At 55.2% G+C, this 25,769-nt stretch overlaps 7 protein-coding genes across 7 annotated transcripts; 4 read left to right on the plus strand and 3 right to left on the minus strand.

Moving 5' to 3' along the window:
• Positions 1-1,307: 1,307 nt before the first annotated feature.
• UHO2_06928 (putative l-ornithine N5-oxygenase) lies at positions 1,308-5,026 on the plus strand (the record flags this gene model as incomplete). Its single annotated transcript, XM_041560523.1, has 3 exons — positions 1,308-1,337; positions 2,990-3,037; positions 3,125-5,026. 3 exons carry the CDS (start codon positions 1,308-1,310, stop codon positions 5,024-5,026), a joined length of 1,980 nt encoding a protein of 659 aa, XP_041416457.1.
• Positions 5,027-5,267: 241 nt separating this feature from the next.
• On the minus strand, positions 5,268-6,440 carry UHO2_06929 (uncharacterized protein; the record flags this gene model as incomplete). The annotated part of the gene is made up of 1 exon (XM_041560524.1): positions 5,268-6,440. One exon carries the CDS (start codon positions 6,438-6,440, stop codon positions 5,268-5,270), a length of 1,173 nt encoding a protein of 390 aa, XP_041416458.1.
• An 856-nt stretch (positions 6,441-7,296) lies between these two features.
• On the plus strand, positions 7,297-11,508 carry UHO2_06930 (putative ADE6 - phosphoribosylformyl glycinamidine synthetase; the record flags this gene model as incomplete). Its single annotated transcript, XM_041560525.1, has 1 exon — positions 7,297-11,508. The coding sequence occupies one exon, from the start codon at positions 7,297-7,299 to the stop codon at positions 11,506-11,508; it is 4,212 nt and encodes a 1,403-aa protein (XP_041416459.1).
• A 242-nt stretch (positions 11,509-11,750) lies between these two features.
• UHO2_06931 (uncharacterized protein) lies at positions 11,751-12,941 on the minus strand (the record flags this gene model as incomplete). Its single annotated transcript, XM_041560526.1, has 1 exon — positions 11,751-12,941. The coding sequence occupies one exon, from the start codon at positions 12,939-12,941 to the stop codon at positions 11,751-11,753; it is 1,191 nt and encodes a 396-aa protein (XP_041416460.1).
• A 951-nt stretch (positions 12,942-13,892) lies between these two features.
• On the plus strand, positions 13,893-17,147 carry UHO2_06932 (putative ILS1 - isoleucyl-tRNA synthetase; the record flags this gene model as incomplete). The annotated part of the gene is made up of 1 exon (XM_041560527.1): positions 13,893-17,147. The coding sequence occupies one exon, from the start codon at positions 13,893-13,895 to the stop codon at positions 17,145-17,147; it is 3,255 nt and encodes a 1,084-aa protein (XP_041416461.1).
• Positions 17,148-17,412: 265 nt separating this feature from the next.
• UHO2_06933 (uncharacterized protein) lies at positions 17,413-18,162 on the minus strand (the record flags this gene model as incomplete). Its single annotated transcript, XM_041560528.1, has 1 exon — positions 17,413-18,162. The coding sequence occupies one exon, from the start codon at positions 18,160-18,162 to the stop codon at positions 17,413-17,415; it is 750 nt and encodes a 249-aa protein (XP_041416462.1).
• Positions 18,163-18,959: 797 nt separating this feature from the next.
• Positions 18,960-25,666, plus strand: UHO2_06934 (related to Nucleoporin nup189 (SonB); the record flags this gene model as incomplete). Its single annotated transcript, XM_041560529.1, has 2 exons — positions 18,960-19,098; positions 19,206-25,666. The coding sequence occupies 2 exons, from the start codon at positions 18,960-18,962 to the stop codon at positions 25,664-25,666; spliced, it is 6,600 nt and encodes a 2,199-aa protein (XP_041416463.1).
• Between the last annotated feature and the right edge of the window lie 103 nt (positions 25,667-25,769).

Raw genomic sequence — 25,769 nt, forward strand, 5'->3', positions numbered from 1 at the left:
CGGCGGTGACGGGAATAGCCTCTTGTTCGACACTTTCTGCCGTTCTCCTTCGGCCGGAACTCCGAGTCGCTTTGCTCGGACTCTGATCGCAGTACAACTTCCATCCATGCAAGGATAGACAAGACTCATTCAGTGGCGAAGGGCTGGCAAAGGATTGCTAAGGCAAGGCGGGAGAGGACATTCTATTACCAGGTGGCCCGGCCGTCCACGGGTCAATGATGAGGGAAGTGGCATGGGCAAAAGAAAGATATATATATATATATATTTTTTTTTATCAGATTAGCGATCTTCATCATCTGAGTTGGAGACTTTAGCGCACTTGGCCTCTCTCTCTCTGCGTCTTGTTCGCCTGTTTTGCTATGTCAATGCCTCGCAACAATTCGTGCTTGCCGCCTCGGCACTTGCCAGTCCCGTGCCAGTAATCTGTCTGCCCTGTCCGGACTCGGGCACCAGGTTGTGTGAGCTGTCTATGGTCGGAACACAAAGAAGCTTCAAGTGATACAAAACTGACTCGTTTGTGCACGTTAGTCACTACTTGAAACCATCTCTTTCCACTCGTTGGTTCCTTCCATTACCTACCCTATATCATCGATCCGCCCTTCTTGCTCCCTTTGCGCTAGTTGACAACTTATTGACAGGTACGTTTTGCAATGCAAACATTGAACCAGCAATCACCGGAATTGGCGGGCGCGGCGACCGCAAATCAGACTGCAACATCACAGCTGTACAGGTCCCCCTGGATGGATGCAAGAATCGACTTCCTTCGAGGTCGGCCGCTGTCTCCATGCGCAGACAGCAGCTGATCGAGCACACGGTACGATCTGAGGAAAGCAAATCGGACGGCTACTACGACTGAGGAAGGAAAGTGTGGTGCTGTCTAGGATGGCGGGGAGGCGATATTCAGACCTGTTGTGACTTGCAGTATGGGCCATAGGGTCGTCCTCGTTCCCCGAGGCAAGAGAAGTCTCAGGTTTTCAGGCATTTGCAGCCTTTCGGAGCGAGGCTAGAATTCATCCAAGTTGCCGCAGTCCTGCTGTCCTTCCATATATGCTCAGCCTCGGGCGGCTTCCATCCAGGCTTTCTCTTCTCCTGGCCTCGGTGTCCGGAATCTTGCTACTTTTAGGGCCAAGGCAATCGGCTGACCAGTCTTCCCCGCCTGTTTTTGTTTTTGCTTCTATTCTCGAACGGGCGCTTGGTGATTATCCGATATTGCATGTTTGCATCATGACAGCTGTTCCTGCCCCGTCTCGGCGACACTAGCTCAACTTATTATTCCACGGCGCTTAGCCCGATCTCATTCCGACACTATGAGCCATTGCGCTGTTCATTCTGATGCGGTAAGTGCAAGAGCAAGCAAGCAATCGACTAGCAAGACGAAAGACTTGGATTCTCCGCGCGTATCATCGACATGATCTCAGCCATCGAATCGTCTCGGCCCTGTCGGATCCAACGCCTGTCCATCTCGTCTTCTCACAAGCCGGCAACATTTGCAGGGGCTCCGTTCATAAACGGCACCTTTGTGGGTGTGACGCGCTTTGACAGCTATGACTTGATTTCATCATGTTGGACAGCTGCGCTCTCAAACCCCCCAACACCGGGTCTAGCGAACTTTCGCAGCACACCGTGTCTAAGTGGTCACATAAAAAAGCGTCTATAGATCGCCAAATGCCCGATGGCAGTGCGACCGAGTCTCGTTGAAGCTAGCAAGTGCACCTTCACTTCCAGCCTTCGAGGCATTGTCATCAGCTCATGCTCGACCACATGCACCCAGAAAGTCTTGCAAGGTCTCCGAGACATATCTTGCGCATGACTTTTCGATGCTTCCAACGGGTGCGGTGCATACCTAACAGTCTTTGCTCCATCAGAAGCGTGGCTCTTTTTGGCCTTAAGCAGGGCACCCAGCAGTTGTCGCGTCGGCCAATCAGAATCGAGCTATTTCCAATCCATCCTCGCCTCCTTTCTCGTCTTTTGCAAGCTTGGGCGCTTGCGAGTACTGTAGAAAGGCAGCACAGCGCGACACGACGATTTGCCTCCACATGCCTCTCGCGTTGCACTCGTGTGTCAGCTTTCATGTTCTTTCTCGATGTCTTGTTTGTCAGCGTTTGTCAGCGTTCTTCTGTGGAACCGCGTTCGGATCGTCATCGCTGCTCGAGATCCAGAAACTGGTCGAACAGGTAGTTGGTGTGATGCCAGTGTACATGCTTGATTTCTGGGGTTTCCATCTCGGCATCCTATCCTCATTGCCGCCATTTCTACTCTTTGCCTGTCATTGGACTGCTTCTCCAGCGTTCTCGCTCCGAGCACGCTGGAGAAGCAGGCTGTCACTCTCCGCGTCGAGCGGCCAAGGTCTCCTTCTCCCAACGCCATGGTCTAACCAATCCGGCACCTCAGCAAGGCAAAAAGCCGCCAATCCGGTAAAACCTTGACGACTCATTCTGCTGCTGCACCCTTACGCTCCGAGCTTGTTCCTTGCTCTGCTTAGCAAAAGCGGAAAAGGTTTTCATTCACTGATTCGAGTTCTTCACCATGCTGTTCCCGCTCGCAAAAGTCGCCCGATCCCAAGTCTCAGCCTTTGTCACTTTGCTGGCTCGCTTCCTCCTCTTCTCCACCTCCTTCCCTCGACACGTTGCTCTTGCCTTGCCTCTCTTCTATGCACATCCTTTCCTTGGCCTCGCGATCCGGACTAGCATCCTTCCATAAGGACCTCACAGTCGCTACTGCTTTCATATCATCAGCGCATGCAACTGCCCTTAATATCTACTTCCACCCTACTTCAACCGAACGCAGCTCCCCTTTGAGACCATCAATCGCCGCTACCGACGCATCTTTGAACAGTTCTTTCATCATCCGACGTCGATCTTGCTTTCGCTATTGCAACTGCCACTCACGCTAACATAACTCTTTCTCGCAAACTCAAATCTTGTCGTGCGAATCATCGACGCAACTACTTTTGGTACACAACTTCGAGTGTCGCTATTCACATCAATAGCAGCCTTCCCCGGCTGCCTCCACTTCTTCGCTTGAAGCCATGAACGGTGTAAGTTCGCCGTCAACTTGTTCGCCCGATTAATCGTTCAAACAATCATGTACTGACTTTTTTACACCACTTGCTTATCCGATGCAGATCTCCTCTTCGCACACCACCGTTCCCAAGCAAGACATCTATGACCTGCTCGGTATCGGATACGGTCCTGCCCATCTCGCTCTCTCTATCGCGCTGAGAGAATCCGCCGAAGCTGCCGAGACCAACTTCAAGTCTCACTTCCTCGAGAAGCGCAGCTACTTTGCATGGCATCCCGCTCTCTTGCTTCCCGGCTCGCAGCTTCAGGTCTCACCACTCAAGGACCTCGTTACGCTGCGCGACCCTACATCTACTTATACCTTCTACAACTACCTCCACTCTCAGGGTCGTCTCGCTCGCTACATCAACAAGGAGCAGAGCATCCCATCTCGTCGCGAATGGACCTCCTACCTCGCTTGGGCTGCACGACGAATGAGCCAAGCTGTCTCCTATGGTCAGGACGTTGTCTCGATCGAACCTTTCACCCTCGCTTCCGCTTCGCCTGACGCCAAGCAGGACACCGTCTCAGTTCGGCCCGCCAGCAACGAGGAGGCGGATGCTCTTTATCTCTATCGCGTTCGCACCCGAGACCAAGCCACAGGCCAGATTCTTACTCGTTTCACCCGCAATCTGTCAGTCGCAGTTGGCGGTGTCCCCAAGCTCCCTCCGGTCTTTGAGACTGCCTACGCTCAACAATTCAATGCCGCCAACTCGGTCCCTTGCATCGTCCACTCCGGTACCTTTGTGCCATCGCTCGAGCACCTCGAGCCCAAGCTTCATCAAGCTGCCTTGCTCCGCCGTCAACAGGCCGCTCCCGCCTTGAAGAACGACGACTCAGCCCGACTGCATCTTGCTGTCATTGGAGCTGGCCAGTCATCCACAGAGATGTTGATGAACCTCCACTCTCGCTTCCCCACCGCCATCGTCACCATGATCTTCCGTGCTTCCGCACTAGTCCCTTCGGACGACACCGGCTTCATCAACTCGGCCGCTTTCGACCCAGAACGCACCGACGAGTTCTGGCAGGCAAGCGAGAAGCAACGCAACAAGTGGCGTCAGGAGTTCAAGCGCACCAACTACTCGGTCGTCCGTACCGATCTGCTCAACGAGCTTCACGACACCATGTACGACAAGTACAAGGTCCAGCTTCCCGAAGAGCTTCAAGACCCGTCAGAGAAGCAAGCTGGTCGTATGGAGATGCGACGATGCACCGAGGTCGACAGTGTCAACGTCATCGATGATGCCGAGGCCGGCGGCGTCGAATTAATGCTTCGGGACAACCTTCACAATGGCAAGTTTGAGAAGGTCCGCTTCGATGCGGTCTTCATTGGTACTGGATTCGTTCGTTCGCCTTCCAAGATGCCCTTCCTCGAGCCGCTCAAGCCTTTCTACCCTGCCCTTGACTCTGAGTGGGCTTCGCGCGACACCAGCGCAGAGGAAGATGAGGTGTCCAAGCTCGTTGACGATGAGGATGAGGAGGTCGTTGAGCGCAAGAGGGAGAACTTGCGTGGTATCACAAGAGACTACCGTCTCGTGCCCACCACTTCAATGCGAACCACGCTGCGCAGTGGCAAGTCTTCACCCGGAGCGGGCAGCGATGCTTCCTCGACCTCTTCACAGCAGACCCTGGCTAGTGAGGGCAACATGACTGAATCGTCCAACTTACCAGAACCATCACTGTACGTCTTGGGAGGCAACGAAGCCACACACGGTCTATCGGATAGCTTGCTCTCGATCGTTGCTCACAGAGCAGGCGAATTGACCACTTCGCTCATTCAGCGTCTCCCTCGCACTCGTAGAGGAACCGCTGCTGCCACCATCGTCAACAACACCGAGACAACCACTACACCTGCTACACAGAAGTTGACCACAGCGACTGTCAAGAACACGCCAACTGCTGCTGCAGTCAACTCCAAGCTTGCTGCTCTCTCCGGTTTGACTCTGGATGCTCCTTCTTCGCCTTAACTCAGGAGTGGAGAAAATTCATCTGTATAATAACACTCAAAAGATAGCACACATGCATCCATACATATCGTGCATAATATCATCCATTGACCAGATCTTGTGGCGTCCAGCGGAGGATTTCAACACAGACGACTCATGCACGAGCACCAACAATCTTTGTTGAGCATATGACCAAATAGGCATCGTCTTTGCTTCTGGACAGGATGTTAAGTGAATCAAAAGTACATACCATGATCAAAATTCAATCATCATCGCTGCTGGCTCCAAGCTCTGTTATTGGCTGCACATCGTCGACTCTCTTCCAGTTGTCCTTCTCCGCCTTGGCCTGAGCCTTCCTCTTTTTAGCCTTCTCCAACTTGTCCAACACTTTTGTCGCCGAGTTGAACAGCCCACTTGTCTGAGCACCGCATGCGAAACACTTTGAGTTCTTCGCAAAACGTTTGATAGCACATGCTGAGCAAAAATAGTGCCCGCACCGTGTCACAATCGGGTCTCTGAAAGGTTGTCTGCATATCAAGCATGCGAACGGCACCTCCTCTTCTTCCTTTTCTCCTTCTGATCCCTCTGGATCGGAGAGAATATTCTCGCGTGTCCGAGAAGAGCTGTTCGGCAGAACGTCCAATTGCCAGCCAGCAAGATAATCGGATCGGTCGTGCAAAAACTTGCATGTATCTCCAAAGCCGCAGTAGCCTGTCTCTCTGTAGTCTTTGCAGATGTCGGGTTGGTAGTCCATCAGTGATGTCGTTCGGACTGTAGTGGTTTGACGAATAGGCCCACGGGAACGCATCTTGGAGGAAGTGCCGTCATCGCGTGCGGCTATGTAGGAAGAGTAGGACTTGGCACCTCGATACAGACCATCTGCGTTGCTGCCCATGGGTGTGTCTTTGTTGGATGCTGCTACGGTGTCGAGATCCCAGTCGCTGTGACGTGTGGCGTCGTCTCGTATCCTTTGTAGACTGTCGGTGGCGGTGTTGGCTGTCAGTGACGCGCTGGAATCTCCGATTCGATCCCTATGGCTCGGTTGAAATCTAGACCTCCCTTCGCCTTCAAGCCCATATGATGAGGCGTCGAGTTCGTCGTCATCACTGTCACCCGTACCCGTGCTACCAAGCTTGGACTTGCGGTACACTGCTCCAGTTGATTGGACGAGGGGATTATTGTTGGTGCGCTTCTTCTTGATGACAACTGCAGAAGACGAGCCGAAGCCCTCATTATCCGAGTCGCTGTCTAGACGAGACGAAGTTGCGTTCGAAACGCTGTGAGATGCCTTGGAGGGCCCAGCGTTGCTGCTGGTTGTGGACGATGAAGTAGCGCCATTTGTGGAAGTGGAGGTTGCGGCTCTTGACGCAGGACCGCGCTTCCTTTTGAACACTACCGCCGGCGCTGATGCACTCGCTTCTGCAGAGGCATCCATGGTCGCAACAATAGAGATGTAAGGATGGGGGAGGAGAGGATGCGTGTGGTGATGGCGAAGCAGCAGGTTTGGCCAGGTTAAAAGTGCTCGGATCTCGGAGTTTACGGCTGAGTCCAAATCGAAGTGGAGTGAACATTTATCGTGCGACAAGAAGCTGCGTCTTTTGTCCAACTCTAAAAACTGGAAATTCGCACGAACCCTTTCTTTTGCCTTTCTGCCCTGAATCGGAAATCGGAAATCGGAAATCGGAAAAGGAAACACCAAGAAGTTTTTTTTTTTTTTTTTTTTTTTTTTTTTTTTTGGTTTTGGTTTTGGTTTTGGCTGGCCAGTTAGAGAGCAGCAAACCGCAGGCTGTAACTTGGTCTGTCGTGACAGGGGCCCCGATATCCAGATTGACGGTAGCCAACCAAGAGGTCAAGAAGTAAGGGTTCAAGGTCGTTGCTCCTTGTCTCTCGATTGATAGGAGGGCAGTCACCCCTTCTGCACCTTTCGACTCCACCGTCAAGCAGCCTTGTCTGCTTTCGATATTTGCTCTTGTTTCCAATAACACCATCCTTGGATCCATCCCTTTCTGGAACCTCATTCGCTACGGCGATACACTTCCAGCGACACTGTGAGAATCTCGCATCCTGATGGCAAAGCTTCTCGTTCGGCACAACATCTGACCTCTCGTTATATCTGCGTTCTTCCCCCTTCTCGACCTTGACATTGTCACTTGTGCCAATAACGCAGGCGATCGATAGTGTTCCGACCATCCGTTCGCTGACTCTGCTCGCACTTGATTGACAGAACCTCTCCGACGATCTTCTTATCGCCTTCGTCTTGCTCCCTTCCCTCAATCCAGCCATCCCTCAAGATGCTGACCTTGATCGGTTCTTCGCTCCTTCATCCCTCCAAGCGCGCTCAGCTTTTGGAGAGGGCCAACGCAAAGCTTGGTGGCAAGCTTGCTTCCATCGACGCTCTTTACATCCACTTCATCAACCCCGTCTCTGAACAGACTGAAGCTGTCCTCGCCGACACCAGCAGCCCACAGCAAAATGTGCTCGACAGCCTCCTCGTCTACGGTGATAATGTCGACCTCGAACACACCCGTCCCGCTGTTCAGCGTCTTCTCGCTGATGGTGCCGCTCCCACCAACGCCGCTCAGACCGTTCTTTTTGTGCTCCCTCGCCTCGGAAGCATCTCGCCCTGGTCCAGCAAGGCTACCGACATCGCTCGTATGTGTACCCTCAAGGACCACGTCGCCCGCATCGAACGTGGTATTGCATACGTTCTCCAGCCTGCCGCCTCAGCCTCGCTCGAGGCTGCCGACATTGCCCAGGTGCACGACCTCCTCCACGACCGCATGACTCAATTCATCTCGGCTGTTCCTCCCACTGTTGATGCTCTCTTCCACAAGGCTCAAGCTGCTCCGCTCACTCATGTCGACCTCCTCGGTGCTGACGGCACTTCGGATCGCCAGGTCGCAAAGCAGCGCCTTGTTGATGCCAACGAGCGACTTGGTCTGGCCCTCGCCAATGACGAGATCGACTATCTCGTTGACGCCTTCGTTGCCGGCAAAGGTGATCGATCCGACGCTCTTCGCCGCAACCCTACCGACGTCGAGCTCTTCATGTTTGCTCAGGTCAATTCGGAGCACTGTCGTCACAAGATCTTCAACGCCGACTGGACCATCGATGGCAAGAACATGCCCAACACCCTTTTCGGTATGATCCGCAACACTCACAAGCTCAACCCTCAGCACACTATCAGCGCCTACTCCGACAATGCTGCTGTTATCGAAGGCTACGAGGCCACTCGTTTTGCCCCCTCCCCTGCTGGCGGCCTCACCGTTTACCAGGGTGTCAAGGAGCCCATGCCTTTCCTTGCCAAGGTCGAGACTCACAACCACCCCACCGCTGTTTCGCCCTACCCCGGTGCTGCCACTGGCTCCGGTGGTGAGATCCGTGACGAGGGTGCCGTCGGCCGTGGCTCCAAGCCCAAGGCTGGTCTTGTTGGTTTCATGACTAGCAACCTTCTCCTCGAAGGCGACGGTCGTCAGCCCTGGGAGGAGGACTTTGGCAAGCCTTCGCACATCTCGAGCGCCTACGACATCATGATTGACGGCCCTCTTGGCAGCTCTGCCTTCAACAACGAGTTCGGTCGTCCCGGTCTCAGCGGTTTTTGGCGAACTTGGTCCGAGCGCATCCCCGTCGATGACAACTCAAGTGAGGTCCGTGGTTACCACAAGCCCATCATGCTTGCCGGTGGTCTCGGTAACGTTCGTCCCAAAAACGCTCTCAAGTCTAACATCACTCCGGATGCTGCCATTATTGTGCTCGGTGGTCCCGGAATGCTTATCGGTCTTGGCGGTGGTGCTGCTTCGTCCATGGCTAGTGGTAGCTCGTCCCGTGCCGCCCTCGACTTTGCCTCGGTGCAGCGAGACAACCCCGAGATGCAGAGGCGTGCTCAGCAGGTCATCGATGCTTGTACTGCTCTCAGCGATGCTCCTGGTGTCATCGAAGGTCAGATCGGCCAGGGCAACCCTATTCAGTCTATTCACGATGTCGGTGCTGGTGGTCTCAGTAACGCTCTTCCCGAGCTTGTTCATGATGCGGGTCTCGGCGCTCGTTTCGAGATTCGTGACGTGCTTGTCGATGACCCTTCTATGAGCCCTATGGAGATTTGGTGTAACGAGTCGCAGGAGCGATACGTCCTTGCTGTCAGCGCAGAGGACCTCCCTCGCTTCGAGGCCATCGCCAAGCGAGAGCGATGTCCCTACTCGGTTGTCGGTCGTGCCACTGTTGAGCAAGAGCTCGTGGTCACCGACCGTCTTCTTGGCGGTACTTCAATCCACCTCCCCATGCCCATCCTCTTCGGTAAGCCGCCCAAGATCGCTCGCCAGGCGCAGAGCAAGCAGCCCCTCCGCATTCCTTTCGACTCTACTCTCACATCCTACCTTCCCAACATCAAGGATGACCCCGTCAAGATGTTTGCAGAGGCTGTTGACCGTGTTCTCCACCTGCCAACTGTCGCTTCCAAGAGCTTTCTCATCACCATTGGCGACCGAAGTATCACTGGTCTTGTCGTTCGTGACCAGATGGTTGGTCCCTACCAAGTTCCAGTGGCCGATGTTGCTGTGACCCGCACCTCGTACGGCTTCAACGAGAGCCTCACTGGTGAAGCTGTTGCTTCAGGTGAGCGCACACCGTTGGCACTTCTCAGCGCTGCTGCTTCCGCTCGCATGGCTGTCGCCGAGTCGCTCACCAACATTGCTGCCGCCAGCATCGAGAGTCTCGAGCGCATCAAGCTCTCGGCCAACTGGATGTGCGCTGCAAGCCACTCGGACGAGGGTGCTCGTCTCTACGAAGCCGTCCAGGCTATCGGTCTCGACCTTTGCCCCAAGCTCGGTCTTGCCATTCCTGTCGGCAAGGACTCGATGTCGATGAAGATGGCCTGGGAGTCGCCCGAAGGTGAGAAGAAGGAAGTCACCGCTCCCCTTTCACTCACCATCACTGCTTTCGGTCCCGTTGACGACGTCAACCGCACCTGGACACCACAACTTCGCACCGACATTGATGACAGCGTCTTGCTCTTTATCGACCTTGCAAGTGGCAAGCAGCGTCTCGGTGGTTCTTGTCTTGCCCAGGTTTTCCGTCAGCTCGGTCACGAGGCCCCTGATGTCGAGGATGCTGCCGTGCTCAGGGCCTTCTTCGAGGCCTGCTACACGCTCAAGCAACTTCGCGTTCAGAAGCGCGATGAGGGCAGCCTTGTTCTTGCCTACCATGACCGCTCAGACGGTGGTTTGATCACCGCCATTTTCGAGATGTGCTTCGCTGGTCACTGCGGTGCCGAGATCTTTGTCGATGCTCTCGATGCCGAGCTGCGCGACCCCGTCGCTGCTCTCTTCAACGAGGAACTTGGTGCTGTCATGCAGGTCAAGGCAGGTGACGTCAAGGCCGTCTCGGCTGTCCTCACTGCTGCTGGTGTTCCCTCGAACAACTTGCACATCGTTGGTCGTGTTATGCCTGACTCGCAGGACATCAAGGTGGTTGCTCGTTCGCAGTCTTTACTCACGTCGACCTGCGCCACACTTCAGAAGGCATGGGCTGAGACTTCGTTCCGTATGCAGAGCCTCCGTGACAACCCGGAGACCGCTGCCTCAGAGTACAGCCTCATCACCGACGAGCCCACCTCGGCCGCTGCTCTCCGCTACGATCTCACATACAGTCCCCATGAGGATGTTCTCGGCGCTCAGGTCGTCGAGGCTCCTCTTGATGCACGACCGAAGGTTGCCATCTTGCGTGAGCAGGGTGTCAACGGTCAGATCGAGATGGCATGGGCTTTCACCCGTGCTGGCTTCTGTGCTGTCGACGTTCACATGTCTGACCTGGTTGAAGGTCGTGTGACACTTGACCGGTTCGTCGGTCTCGCTGCCTGCGGTGGTTTCTCGTTCGGTGACGTTCTTGGTGCCGGTAGCGGTTGGGCCAAGTCGATCCTTCTCAACCCTAGCGTCAAGGCTCAGTTCGTAGACTTCTTCCAAAAGCGTGCCGACACTTTTGCTCTTGGTGTCTGCAACGGTTGCCAACTTCTCTCGCAGCTCGGTGTCGCTGGTCTCATTCCCGAGGCGCAGAACTGGCCGCTCTTCAAGGCCAACGAATCCGGCCGTTTCGAAGGCCGTCTCTCGACTGTCGAAATCACCAAGACTGGCGGCGCACAGTCGATCTTCCTGGCCGACATGGCTGGATCTGTTCTTCCTGCCATCATCGCTCACGGTGAGGGACGCGTTTCGTTCCGCAACGCTGGCGACCTCGAAGCTTGCAAGTCCAAGAACCAGGTCGCTATGCAGTACGTTGATCAGCGATACCCCATCAACCCCAACGGCTCGCCCGAGGGTATCACAGCCATCACCGCCAACCAGGGCCGTGTGCTGGCCCTCATGCCTCACCCAGAACGTGGTGTTGCATTGACAAGCATCAGCTGGGCTCCTGCTGAGGCGTATGCTAAGGGCGAGAAGGGCTGGCAGGGCAAGGGACCTTGGTTCAGGATGTTTGAGAACGCAAGAAAGTGGGTTGCTTCGCAGCAGTGAGCTAATCAGCAAAATCAGACGTAAGTTATATCACATCGTCCTAGAGAAAACACTCGGGCTCAACTTGGGAGCACATGTACATAGACACTTGGCAAAATGAATCATCTCAAAGCTCTTGCGCGATATTGGTTTCGTGCTCGCTTCCCGTCTAGATGAGCGACAGGAAGTCAGACATTGAATTGATAGACACGCTGAAACCACAATGCCGAAAGATGCTGACCAGTTTCATACCAAGCCGTTCGTCAATCATCGTCATCGCCTTGATCGTTGCGATCCGAGGCCGGCGCTACCGTTGCTCCTGCTGCTCCTACTGCTCCTGCCAATGCATCGTATGAGTCCAGAAGATCGCGCACATCCTGCTCTCTGCCATGCTTCCACATGGGATCCAGATCCACTCTGACCAAGTTTGCGACCAAGGTTCCGGCTTTGTAGACCAGCACAGTTGGCAGCACCTCGAGCGTCTTTGGGTTGTACTCGTCGTACTCTTCCTCGTCATCTTCTCCATCGTCTGTGTTGGCAGACTTGCCAAAGCCAATAGCAGCGGCCTGAACTTGCAAGAACTTGGTACGTGGATATTGCCGCGCCAAAGAAGCTAGCGAGGCTGTGAGGACGTTGCACTGCGCAACGGCTTTGGAGTAGATGTGAATGACGATAGGAACATCAGCATGCTCAATGTCGATAGCAGATACGTAGCCACGCTCGTCGACCTCTCGGAGATGACCGAACCATCGGTTGCTTGCCCCTTTGCCCGCCGCAGCAGTGGGAGGAGCGACGGTTGCGCCAACGGCCGATGCAGGGTTGCCAGAAACGAGTGCACTGTTGCGGGCAGCGTTGTAGGATTTGAGTTCGGCAATGCGCATCTCTCTTCTTCGCTCTTTGGCTTGCAGGTCAGCAATCGCTTCCTGGCTTACAGCAACGTCGTCATCATCACTATCGGCGTTCTCGCGACGGAGTCGGGCAGCTTGCTCTCGCTTCTCCCTCTCAGCTTGCTGCGTGTACGTTTCTGAAGACAGGGCTAAGCCTTCCATGCGGCGGTTGGTGGCATGCACGGCGGCGGAACGAGCAGCGCTCTCTTGCTGGGCTCTGAGCTGTTGATCGCGCAGTACACCTTTGGGACCTGTCTTGGAAGCTCCTTCGCCACCACGCTTGGCGGTGCGCGAGGACATGAGACCCTTGATACCTCCCTCTCGCTCACTGCCTCCAGCAGCGGCTGCCGAGGAGGAAGCATGTTGATGTTGATCGTCGTCGTCGTTGTTGTAGTATAGGTCGTGCTCGTCGTCAGGAAGGTCGGAGTCGAGCTGGTCATCTGTGTTGGGAGCATCATCGGCGTCGGAGTCCTGTGCAGCTCGACGATCCTCACGATAGGAAGAGGTGGGGTGAGCATCGATGCCTTGCAGGATGGCAGCCTCCATGGGGTCTCGGCTGCCGGACATCTTGGTCTACAGGTTGTTAGGCGGTATGTGGTGGTATAGAAAGCTGAGCCGACCTCTTGAAAGGGCTTATGCGTCGAGCAATTTTAGACGTGTACGCTCTCCTTCACGCGTGTGTTGGCCAATGGCAATGCTTTTGTACGTATGCAGAACGGTGGTTGTGGGTGTGAGAAGAGGCTGTGTGTTACCCCACCTTGAGCGAGACCTGTTCAGGACACTGATTCGAGAACCGAGCGCTGCTTTCGCTCGTGCAAGTGCTGCTGGCTTCCTAAAGGCCCGAGTTCGGGAGACGTACGGTTGTGTCAAGGTCAAGAGAAGGCGAGAAGCCGAGAAGGTGAGAAGCCGAGAAGGTGAGAAGGCGAGAAGAAAGGGGTCCAAGCATCAAAGGGAACTCTTTAAAAAAAGTGGGCAAGTGAAGTTGGCCCATGCAAGCCGCACTTTGTGCACACACTTGCTCTCCTTTCCGCTCCTTTGGCTATTGGAGCTGTGACATGTGTTGCCTTGCGACCTTGTATAAAGCTGGTGTAGAACCGAACGGCAACGTCCCAGCCTAAAGGTGGCCGAGTCAGGCTAGTGGCGCACAAGCCTCGCTTCGACGCTGTCACTTTCGCCAGCCATGTTGGCGCAAGGCTATGTGGCTCAGAGCAAGTGTTGCTCTCAGTTGGGCGCTACTTTTTCCTTTCTGTGTTTTGGCTCGATGTAACATTTCATTGTAAAATAGGATTGGTTGTGTCGTGCGAGAGTGACTCGACTCGTATTTCACTCGTGGGCCGAGAAAAGGAGCGCTTTTTCAGTTGGCAATTCTTCCAGCCTTACGTCCGGCTAAGCAGTGAAAGCAGAAAGAAGCAACTCTGCTTCTGACCTTCCACCATCCTCCATCATTACCTGAAATCCTCTCTGAAACGCATTGCTTCACCAATCTTGGTGTAGAACGGTGCAACAACCAATACAATCATGGCTGAGGCTGCCGCCACTTTTGGCGAGCATGAGGTCACCACTCCCTTCAACTTTCCAACAGAAGAAGAAAAGGTCATTCGATATTGGCGTGCTATCGACGCTTTCAAGACTTCGCTAGAACAGAGTAAAGACAGGAAACCATTTAGCTTCTACGATGGCCCTCCCTTTGCTACCGGTCTTCCACACTACGGCCATCTCCTCGCCGGTACGGTCAAGGACATTGTCACAAGACACGCACACTCCACTGGTCACTACGTAGACCGTCGCTTCGGTTGGGATTGCCACGGCCTTCCAGTCGAACACGAGATCGACAAGAAGCTTGGCATCAAGGGAAAGGAGGACGTCATGGCTATGGGTGTCGACAAGTACAACGCAGAGTGCAGAGCTATCGTCATGACCTATCAGAACGAGTGGAGAGATACTGTCGAGCGCATGGGTCGATGGATCGACTTTGACAACGGATACAAGACTATGGACCTTAACTTCATGGAGTCTGTATGGTGGGTCTTCAAGACTCTTCACGACAAGGGTCTCGTCTATCAGGGTATCCGTGTCATGCCTTACTCCACTGCCTGCACCACTCCTCTCTCCAACTTCGAGGCTGGTCTCGACTACCGCGAGGTGCAGGACCCTGCCGTTACCGTCAGCTTCCCTCTCGTAGAAGATCCCAAGACCGCCTTTCTCGCTTGGACTACCACCCCTTGGACCCTCCCCTCCAACTTGGGTCTTTGCGTTCATCCTGACTTCAACTACATCAAGATTCACGATGACGAGCGCGACATGAACTTTATCATTCACGAGGACCTTCTCGCCACCCTCTACAAGGACCCAAAGAAGGCCAAGTTCCAGAAGCTTGAGACCTACAAGGGCAAAGACCTTGTCGGCAAGCAGTACGAGCCCATCTTTCCCTTCTTCCAGGATCGTTTCAAGCACCGTGCTTTCCGTGTTCTCTCCGACACTTACGTCACCTCGGATGCCGGTACCGGTATCGTTCACCAGGCTCCTGCCTTTGGTGACGACGATCACCGCGTTGCTATTGCCCACGGTGTCATCACCCGTGACGAGACCCCTCCTAACCCTGTCGATGGCTCCGGCCGATACACTGACGAGGTGCCTGACTATGCTGGTGTTCATGTCAAGGAGGCTGACAAAGCCATTCAGAAGGATCTCAAGGCGCGTGGCCGTCTCATTGTACAGGCTACCTTGAGCCATCAGTACCCCTTCTGCTGGCGATCAGGTACCCCTCTCATCTACAAGGCTATCCCTTCATGGTTCGTCCGCGTCGAGCCTGTCATTGAGAAGCTCGTCAAGAACAACCAAGCTACCCGCTGGGTGCCCGCCAACATCGGTGAGGGTCGATTCGGCAACTGGATTGCAAACGCTCGTGACTGGAATATTAGCCGAAACCGATACTGGGGCACTCCCATCCCGCTTTGGGCGAGCGAAGACATGGAGGAGATCGTCTGCGTTGGATCGGTCGAGGAGCTTGAGAAACTCTCGGGCGTCAATGGCATCACCGACTTGCACAAGGACAAGATCGACCATATCACCATCCCCTCGCAAAAGGGCAAGGGTCAGCTCAAGCGTGTTGAGGAGGTCTTTGACTGCTGGTTCGAGTCGGGATCCATGCCTTACGCCCAGGCTCACTACCCCTTCGAGAATAAGGAGAAATTCGAAAAGTCATTCCCTGCCGACTTCATCTCGGAAGGTCTTGACCAGACCCGTGGTTGGTTCTACACCCTCCTCATCTTGGCCACACACCTTTTCGACAAAGCGCCATGGAAAAACCTCATCGTCAGCGGTCTTGTGCTCGCTGCCGACGGCAAGAAGATGAGCAAGTCGCTCCGCAACTACCCGGATCCCAACTTGCTCATCAATCAGTACGGTGCTGACGCCATTCGACTCTACCTCATCAACTCGCCAGTCGTGCGTGCCGAGAACCTCCGCTTCAAGGAGGAAGGTGTCAAGGAGGTCGTCTCATCTACCTTCTTGCCCTGGCTCAACTCGTTCCGCTTCTTTCTCGGCTCTGTCAGTCTGTTCGAGAAGGACAATGGCGTCAAGTTTGTCCACGAGAACAAGGCTCAATCTTCGTCCAACGTCATGGATCGATGGATCCTGGCGCGATGCCAGTCGCTCATCAAGCTCATCAGCGAAGAGATGGCTGCCTACAGGCTCTACACTGTCGTACCACGCTTGGGAGAGCTCATTGACGAGCTTACCAACTGGTACATTCGATTTAATCGTCGTCGCTTGAAGGGTGAGAACGGTGTTCAAGACACCAAGGCTGCGCTCAACTCTTTGTTCGAGACGCTCTTCACCCTTTGCCGCACTTTGTCTTCCTTCACACCCTTCTTGACCGAGAACCTCTACCAGGGTCTGCGCAAGTTCTTGCCCGAACAGGCTGCCGACGACAAGGAGGACTATGGCAGTGTTCACTTCCTTTCGTTCCCCGAGGTTAACGAGTCATACTTTGACCCTGTCATCCAGCGTCAGTTTAAGGCATTGCAGTCGGTTGTCGAATTGGGTCGTGTCATCCGTGTCAACCACAACCTTCCCATCCGTGTACCTCTCAAGGAGCTGGTCGTCTTCCACACCGACAAGGAGTACCTTCAGGATGTTGAATCGCTCTCGGACTACATCAAGGAGGAGCTCAACGTGCGTGACCTCGTTCTCTCCTCGGACGAGGCCAAGTGCGGTGTTCGCTTCAAGCTGTTTGCCGACTGGCCCGTTCTCGGTCGCAAGCTCCGCAAAGATGTCGGTAAGGTGCGCAAGGGACTTGAGAGCGTCACCTCAGCTGACGCCAAGACGTACAGGGAGACCGGTAAGCTTAACGTTGCTGGTGTCGACCTTGTTGAGGGTGACCTGCGTGTCATTCGATACGTCGAGACAAAAGAGATCGAGGGCAGCTTCGAGTCCAACACAGACGGCAACGTGGTCGTGTTGCTTGATATTCAGCCACGACCCGAGTTGCAGATGGAGGGTACAGCACGTGAGGTGGTGAACCGTATCCAGCGTCTGCGTAAGAAGGCTGGATTGGTGGCGACCGACGAGGTTGATGCCTTCTACTCGTTCGAGAAGGGCCTGGGTGAGGCACTTGCTGAGGCTATCGAGAGTCAGCAGGAGACATTCATGAAGGCGCTTAGGAGGAAACCTTTGCCAGAGGCCCAGAAGAAGGCGGACGCCAAGGTTATCTTGCAAGAGGAGCAGGAAGTCGGCGAGGACAAGTTCTTGTTGACACTTGCTTGGGCTTAGATTGTGCTTACGCATGACTAGAAAGGCAATGTCAAATTTTGCGAATCACGTTGCTTTTCTTTTGAGAAGTGTGATGTGTTGCTTTGAGAATGTTGTTAGAGTGATAGTGATACAAAAGTGATAGTGATACAAAAGTGAAACGTGTTAGCTGCGATGCTTCAGGCAACGTGGATCTGATGCTTGCTCATCATGGATATCTGTGGGTATTTTGCTGAGCGACGAGGAGCTGTGCTGTAAAGTAGAGGCGTTGAAAGGAGCAGGCCAGTCATTGCTTCTTGGTGGAGCCAAAGCCGCCGAAGCCCATGGCAGCCATGATCGCATCTCCATCCTCCTGGCCTGCTGATCCATTCAAAGCGTTCGCAGCTGGAGTGTCAGTGACATTTGCTTCCACCTTCTGTAGTTTCTGCGTTCCTAATTTCTTTGCCAGCCTCTGTTGCCTTCTCTTCTCTCTCTTCGCTTCTCTCTCCTTTTGTTCCAGCTGGGCGATCTTTTTGATCCGCTCGTCGAAATCATACGCTTGACTCTGCTGACTGTTTCCCAATCTCGTTCTCCTCAAGTCATCCAACATCTCCTTGACCTCTTCCAACGTGGCTCGATCCTGCTGCGTTGACTGACCGATGCGCATCAGATGTACGCGCCCGTTGATGTGATCCAAGTATGCCAGATTGTCTTTGAGAAGCTTACGACAGACTTGACAGTAAAATCCTGGTCCTGTCTGCCCTTTCCCATCAGCTGCCAGGTCGACCATGAGCGTTTTGCCTTCATTCTTCTCCAAGCCGAGTGGAGCACGACGCTGCTGCATAGCGAGCTCGGGTTCGAGAGCATTGGATTTGAGTCGCTTGAGCGGGGGCAGACCTTGGGACCGACGTTCTGCATTGACGGAATCGAGCTCAGCTTGACGTTTCTCTCGAGACATGGCTTTGCGTGAGAACTCGACCTTGTCCCATGTTCGGCGACTCGGGCCGACTGCACTACCTCCACCAGCGGCAGGGGCGGCAGTAGGTGCTTTCGACATGATCCTTGATGGCTGCAGTGTACCGACTGCCCGGTGAGTAGGATGATATGGTGGGTGTGGTTGAGCAGTTGAGCAGCTGTAAGGAAGCGAATGCTCCACTTTTCGGTGAACAGCAGCTACCACAGTCCCGACTTCCGGAAAGCTGCTGCTGGTTGGGGTGATCGCATTATTGTTGAATCGGGTGATCGGGGTAAGATCGAACGTGTCACGCAGAGCAACAACTCGAAGTGATCTTCTGATAGCCAACTTCTCCGCCTTTTTCATTTTCATTTTTTTTTTCTTTTTCTTTTTCTTTTTCTTTTTCTTTTTCTTTTTCTTCTCAAAAATTGCGACGGTAGAGAAAGGCAGAAAGAGAGAGAGCACTGACCTTGCTGTTTTTGGCCATTTTCGAAAGAGCGTGTGTGTGTGTTGGGAGAATCGATCGCAGCTCCTCGTCGACTGTTGATCGTCATCGTCATCATCATCGTCATCATCATCGTCCTTCTCCTCTCCCGCTTCCACCCTTTCATCATCCTCTCCCCCAGCTTCCTCTTCTCATCCCTGATCCGACAACGGAGGACAGTAGGACAAAGCATCAACATCAGGTGCACAGGTCTCTGTCGACGTCATCCAATAACTCTCGCAATTCCGTTCTCATCAGTCGCGGTCTCGTCCACACAGACTCCCTTCTGCAATCTGTTCGCTAGCTTCAGAAACGAAAGCAAGTGCTGATCACTGCAGCTGTACTGCTCACGCCTTTGACGCGCTAAGCTTCTCTCGATTATCACAGCCCAGCGCCTCGGCCTGATTGCTTCACCATGTTTGGTTCTTCCGGTTTCGGCGCTTTCGGCCAGCAGAACAACCAGCAGCAGCAGCCACAGCAATCCGCTGGCGGCCTCTTCGTCCAAGCGCAGCAGCCCAACACACCCGCTCAGACCGGATTTGGTACGACTGGAGGTAAGTAACACCACTGTCAGTCCGACATGCGCTTCTGCCGTCTCATACTAACGTCTTCACACCTTCACTTCGCTTCGTTGCTACCATTCGCCTCTCTCGCTCGACAGGTTTCGGCTCAACAGGTGGCTTTGGTGCGGCCCAGCCAGCAGCACAGACTGGCGGAGGTCTTTTTGGACAACAAAACCAGACTCAAACCCCTTCCTTTGGCGGCTTCGGCGCTTCCACCAACAACGCATCCACCGCCGGCGCCTTTGGTGCACGCCCAGCTGGTACGACTGGCTTTGGTGGCTTCGGCACTCCTGCTTCCACCACGGGCAGTAGCTCTTTCACTTTTGGCTCCACACCCGCTCAACAACCACCACAGCAACCAGCAGCTGGCGGCTTTGGCACTTCCACTTTCGCCTCGGCAGCTCCGGCAACGGGCGGTCTCTTTGGTCAGCAACAACAGCAGCAGCAGCAGCAGCCTGCCGCAAGCGGCTTTGGTTCCACTGCTGGTGCCTTCGGTCAGCCTGCTTCTGGCCCAACTCCCGGTCAAATCACACAGGGTACTGCTACTGTACCTTACGACCCTTTGCGCGAAGACTTGACGCCCACCGAACACCTTAAAGATCGTAAGAACTGGGATGTGCAGCAGTCGATCACCGTTATGCCCGCGTACAGCCAGTACAGCATCGAAGAACTCCGTCTCATGGATTACCAGCAGGGTCGTTCCAAGGGCAACACCGGCCCAGGCGCTACTGGCGCTCCTTCCACCGGCTTTGGCTTCGGCGCGACCAACAACAACAACACCACCGGCGCCTTCGGTCAACCTCAACAGTCTGCCACCGGCTTTGGTGCCACTCAGACCAACACCACTGGCGGTCTTTTCGGCCAGCCCCAGCAGCAGTCTGGTGGCCTTTTCGGTCAACAGAACCACCAGCAGCAGTCCGGTGGTCTCTTTGGTGCCAAGCCTGCTACCACTGGTTTCGGTGCTTCCACCACAGGCGGCGGTCTCTTCGGCCAGCAGCAGAATCAGCCTCAGACTGGAGGACTCTTCGGTCAGCAACAACAGCAACAGCCAGCCTCCTCCTTCTCCTTCAGCTCTCAGCCTCCGCAGCCTGCCGCCAGCACCGGCTTCACTTTTGGCGCAAACAACAACAATCAGCAACAACAAAACAAGCCTGCATTCGGCTTCGGCGCTTCCACCACTCAACCTGGTCAGGCTGGCACCACTGGCTTTGGCTTCGGTGCCAATAACAATCAACAGCCAGGACAGACCGGCACAGGCTTTGGCGCAAGCACCACGGCCACTACAGGCGGCTTTTCCTTTGGTCAGAAGCCAGCGACTGGCGGCCTCTTTGGCGCTGCTACCAGCCAGCCTGGACAGACTGGAGGCTCTACCAGCACCTTCGGCGGCTTCGGTGCTGCTTCCAACACAGCAACCCAAAACAAGCCTTCCTTTGGTTTTGGTGCAGGTGGAGGGTTCGGTGGTACTTCGGGAACGGGTACCGGCACCACTGCTGCTCCTGCTACTGGCGGGTTGTTCGGCGGTGCTAACACGACACAGCCCAGCGGCGGTCTTTTTGGCAACAACAATACTGCTGGAGGGGCTACTGGCACAGCAGGCGGATTCAGCTTTGGTGCGAACAACAACCAGCAGGGTAACCAGCAGCCCGGTCAGACTGGTACCACCGGTGGATTCGGCGGCGGTCTCTTTGGAGCAAAGCCCGTAGGCCAGACAGGTACACAGCCAGCTACCGCCGGACTCTTTGGCAACACAGGTGCGCAGACAGGCCAGACAGCCGGCACTGCTTTCGGCACAGGTACCTCGACAGGCGGAGGATTGTTTGGCAACACTGCTAACAAGCCCGCAACTGGTGGCTTCTCCTTTGGCGGAGGCGCCGGCTCTTCACTTTTTGGTAACAACAATCAGCAGAACAATCAGCAGCAGGGCGCTGGTGGCCTAGGTAACGGCTTTGGCCAGACACAGAACAACACGACCGGCAGTGGACTGTTCGGTCAATCCAATCAAACCTCGACTGGCACTACCGGTGGCGGACTGTTTGGCGGTGCCAGCAACACGGGCGGCTCGTCCCTCTTTGGCAACTCCGGTACCTCGAACACAGGCGGTGGTCTGTTCGGCGGCTCCACGCAGAACTCGAGCGGTGGTGGTCTCTTTGGCGGCAACAATCAACAGGCCTCTGGTGGTTTTTTCGGTGGATTGCAACAGAACAACCAGCAGAACAATCAGCTGCAAAACCAGCAGCAGCCCACCGTGCAGGCTTCGCTCGACTTGAACCCTTACGGCACCGACAGTCTGTTCGCTTCCAACCCGGTCAACGGTGCTGCAGGCTCAGCCGCCAACGGTGCTTTGCTTCCCTTCAATGTTGCACCCAAGAACAAGCCTCCTCTCACCACACCTTTCCGCTCCAGCCCGCGTGGTGCCAACAAGATCAACCGTCTTCGCGGATCTACTCCTGGTACTTCCGGTCTGGGCAACTCCAGCTTCGTTCGCGAGGGTACACCTAGCTCGTTCCGCCAAGGTACGCCCGGCGCTCATGCTCGCTTCGGCACTCCAGGACGTGCTGGCTCGCCTGCTTTGTTCAAGGGCTTGAGCGACGAATACAGCCAGCCCCTCTCTTCCCAGGCCTTCGTGTCGCGGCCTTCCGCCAAGCGTCTTGTGCTCGACGATGCCGGAGAGAACAGCTTCACTGCTTCTCGCATTGGCCGCAGTGGCAGCGTTCCACACTTTGAAAGCGGTAGCAGCCCTGCTTCCGGCTCCCTTGGTGCTTCGGCTTTCCGCAGCGGAACCGTCCAGCCTGGATCTGCATCGCGTGTCACCTTCAGCCCTGCCCTTGAGCAGCGCGCTGAATCTGTCCGTCCTGGTGGAGGAGACCTCTCCTTCGCTTCGTCTCTTCCTTCACGTCGTGGCAACTTCTTCGGCGGTGCCTCATCCAGCGTCGTCGAGGAGACTCCGCTCAAGACGGTCTCTGCTGCTGCTGCCAAGGCTGGTGCGCCTCGCCAGGGTCGTGACCTCGAATCCTCTTTCGCCGCTCCCAGCACCACCAGTGCCAGTGCTTCCACCAACCCCACCAGCGCCGCTTCGAGCAAGGCGGGTGAATACTACACCGAGCCTTCGCTCTCCGCTCTCCGCACTGCCAACTACAACGAGCTTGCCGCCGTCCACAACTTTATTGTCGGACGCAAGGGTGTTGGTCAGATCGAGTTCCTCGAGCCTGTCGACCTTACATCGATTGGCGACCTGAACGACATTGTCGGTGGCATCGTCCAGATCCGCCTTAAGGAAGTTGTCGTCTATCCTGAGGAGGATGACTATGACCCGCGCAACCCTAAGGATGGCGCCAAGCGCAATTTTGTGCCTGGCATTAAGGCCAAGCAGGGCACCGGTCTCAATGTGCCTGCCCGTGTCAGTCTGGAAGCGTGCTGGCCCACCGACCGCGCCACTCGCGAGCCCATCAAGGATGCCGAACATCCTCGTGTCAAGCAGATGATCAACAAGCTCAAGAACAAGCCCGAGACCGAGTTTGTCGACTTCGAACCGGAGTCTGGTACATGGACTTTCAAGGTAAAGCACTTCAGCCGCTATGGTCTTGATGACTCGGACGAGGATGAAGAAGCTGCTTCCAAGCCGGCGCCCAAAGGAAGTAGTGGTATCAACGCCAAGCGACCCGCCAGCAAGCGTCTTGCTCCCATGACGGCAGACGACGAGTCTGACCAAGACGGGTCCATCGACGGGCCAGTCTACCACGAGCAAGGCTTCAGCGAGGGGGATGATGACGACGATGCGCCGCCTCCATCGCGGACGCTAGAAGACGGCGAGATGGACACAGATGACGATGCCAGCCAGACTGCTGCTATTGCAGCTGCTAAGCAGCGTGAACGACGTCAGTGGACCCCTTCTTCCAACGCCACTGGTCGCGAGCGTGCTGGCAGCCCCACGCCCTCCCGAGCCATATTGACGATGGGCAATGCCGGCGAGGCGCGCCGTGTGCAGGTGATGCAGGCGAGTTTTTTTGGGCAGGACGACAGTAAAGTAGCTTCCGCTGCTGTCGTTCCTTCCAGACCAACGGGAGCCAGTTTGAGTCACAAGAAGACGCTCAACCTTCGACCCTCTGTCGCATCGCCAGTCAAGCCGATCAAGGCTGTGCCTGCTACGGACAAGGAGGACCGCAAGGCTGGGATCAAGCCACGGGAGGCGCCAGTGGTGCAAGAGGTTCAGCAGCCGGCGAAGAAGCTGCGCAAGGTAGATGTGGCACAGTCTGATGCAGTTGCTGCTGATGGCGAGACGCTTGATGCAGGCTTGTCGCTTGGACGCAGCTTTCGGGTTGGATGGGGGCCAGACGGTGCTTTGGTGCACAATGGGAAGATCGTGGGCAGTTTCCGAGACGTCGCGACTGCGTCTGCAAAGACAGAAGGCGACGCCATCAGCTTGGCCACTACCTCGACTCTGGTTGTCGAGAAGGTCAAACTGTTCAAGGATGCTGAAACGTCCAAGGAGGAGGCTGCGCGAGCGGAGAAGTTGCTCGGTGTTCAACTTGAACACACCCTCGTCGACGTCGATGACGATGGTATCCCAGCCGCCTACACCGACTTCTCGACGCGCTTTCGACACTTCGCCACCTCATTCGAACACAAGGACCGCAGCTTCGAGGCGAGTCTGTGGCGCTTAGGTGTTGCGCTCTTTGACGAGATTGAACTACATGTACCTGAAGGTGCACCAGCAACAACAGCCGACCGCATTCGCAACATGCGCAGGAAAGCGGCACTGTCCGAGTGGCTCCGTCACACAGTCGCAGGCACGGTCGAGACCGAGGCTCGATCGCACATCGCCGCCTCACGGAGCGCTGCTCTGCTGTTCAGCTACCTCAGTGGACATCAGGTGGAGCGGGCTGTCAATGCCGCACTCGATGCAGGCGATTTGCGCCTCGCGACGCTGATTTCACAGGCAGGTGGCGATGAGGAGGTGCGTGCCGACATCAGCGAACAGCTGCTCACGTGGCGCAAGGAAGGTGTTGATGCCCACATCACGCGCGATCACCGCAAGATCTACGAATTGCTCTCAGGCAACGTGCTGGTCTCGCAAGGTACTGACTCGCGCACCACCAAGGATCCCATCGACCAGGTGCCTGATCTGGCTATCTGCGAAGGCCTTGACTGGAAGCGCGCTTTCGGTCTTTTCCTCTGGTACGAATCGCCGTATGAGGCTCCCCTCGAACACTCGTTTGAGCGCTACGAGGCTCAAGTGGCACCCAGTCCCTCCAAAAGCACAGGTATCGCTCCCCCTTTGCCTTTGTACCGCGAGAGCTCGAGTCTTGGAGCTACACGTTTCCGTCAGCTGCTGCAAAAAGTCGGTGGTTATGATCGGGACGCGCTGTTCGAATTGCTGAAGTTGTATGTCGACCCGACGTACGGACTCGAGCCGGCACTGAATGCTTGTGCATTCGGACCCTCAAACGTGGACGCTCGACTGCCATGGCATCTGTACAACCTTCTTTCACGCGTACTCCAGCGACGAGACTTTGGCGATCGCATTGAGCTTGGTCTCAACTCGGAGGATGATGACATGCAGGACGACGCTGACGGAGAAAACGCTGCGACGAAGCCCAAGGTGCAAGGCAACTCCGCTCGTGCCGACACGCTAGCTTCTTCCTACGCCACTCAACTCGAGCTACTAGGTCTATGGAAGTGGTCTGCTTTTATCCTCCTCCACCTCGAGCTGAGCAAAAGTCGCGAAACAGCCGTCAAAGCACTTCTCGCACGCAACGTGGACAAACTCGACACCGAGCGCGACTTCCTATGCGACCGACTTCGAATCCCAGAGTCGTGGCTGTACGAGGCTAAGTCTTACGAAGCCCGCGCCCGCGATGATAGGTACGTCGAATACCAGCTTCTCCTCAAAGCAAAGAACTGGACCGCTGCACACAATATTGCTGCACTGCATCTGGCCCCCGAAGCGATCATTCGAGGTGATCACGAGCTTGTCTCTGTCCTCTTCTCACCCTTCTACCTCGAAGTCGAGGGTGATCCAGCAGACGAGATTGCAGGATGGGCAGATGGTGCAGCACTCTACATCGACTACGTTGCTGCTTCGCGTGAAGTTCCTGCTCTTGCAACCCTGTTGGCAGAGGCTGAGACGAGACAAGGTGCGATGGAAAGAGCTGAACGTTTTGCCTCTCGTCTACCCACCCTCGCTGCTGGTGTAAACGCGTTGCTTTCCGTTCCTGCATCCTCCACTGCATCGTGCTTTGCAGCTGACGCCAAAGAGAAAGCAGGAGAGAGAACACACATGGTCGCAAGAACCGAGATGATTGCTGGAATCACGAACCTAGCTCGCATCTTGATCAATCTGACCACTTCTCCCACCGCAAAGGTTGACCCGGGGTCGAAGGCGAAGTTGGAGGCGATTTCGGCTAGATTGTTGTCTTCGGCTGCCATCTCGGGTGGTGGTAGTTCAGAGGGAGGAAAGAGAGGTGGAGAGGGGAGTGGATGGGATCCAGCTGCATTGGAGGTGGATTCGGTTCAGGCCGCTGCTGACGATTACTTGGCGAGTTTGGTTGCTATTGCTTAAGTAACGAATGGATACCCACATAGACATAAAATTTGCTTAACATGTTACAATATGATACTTCAATTACAATGCAATCTTGGGTGTCGAGGTCGAATGTGCTTTG

Source organism: Ustilago hordei (genome assembly GCF_900519145.1).
Source record: "Ustilago hordei strain Uho2 genome assembly, contig: UHO2_contig_22, whole genome shotgun sequence".
In the NCBI taxonomy this organism is placed as follows: domain Eukaryota; kingdom Fungi; phylum Basidiomycota; class Ustilaginomycetes; order Ustilaginales; family Ustilaginaceae; genus Ustilago; species Ustilago hordei.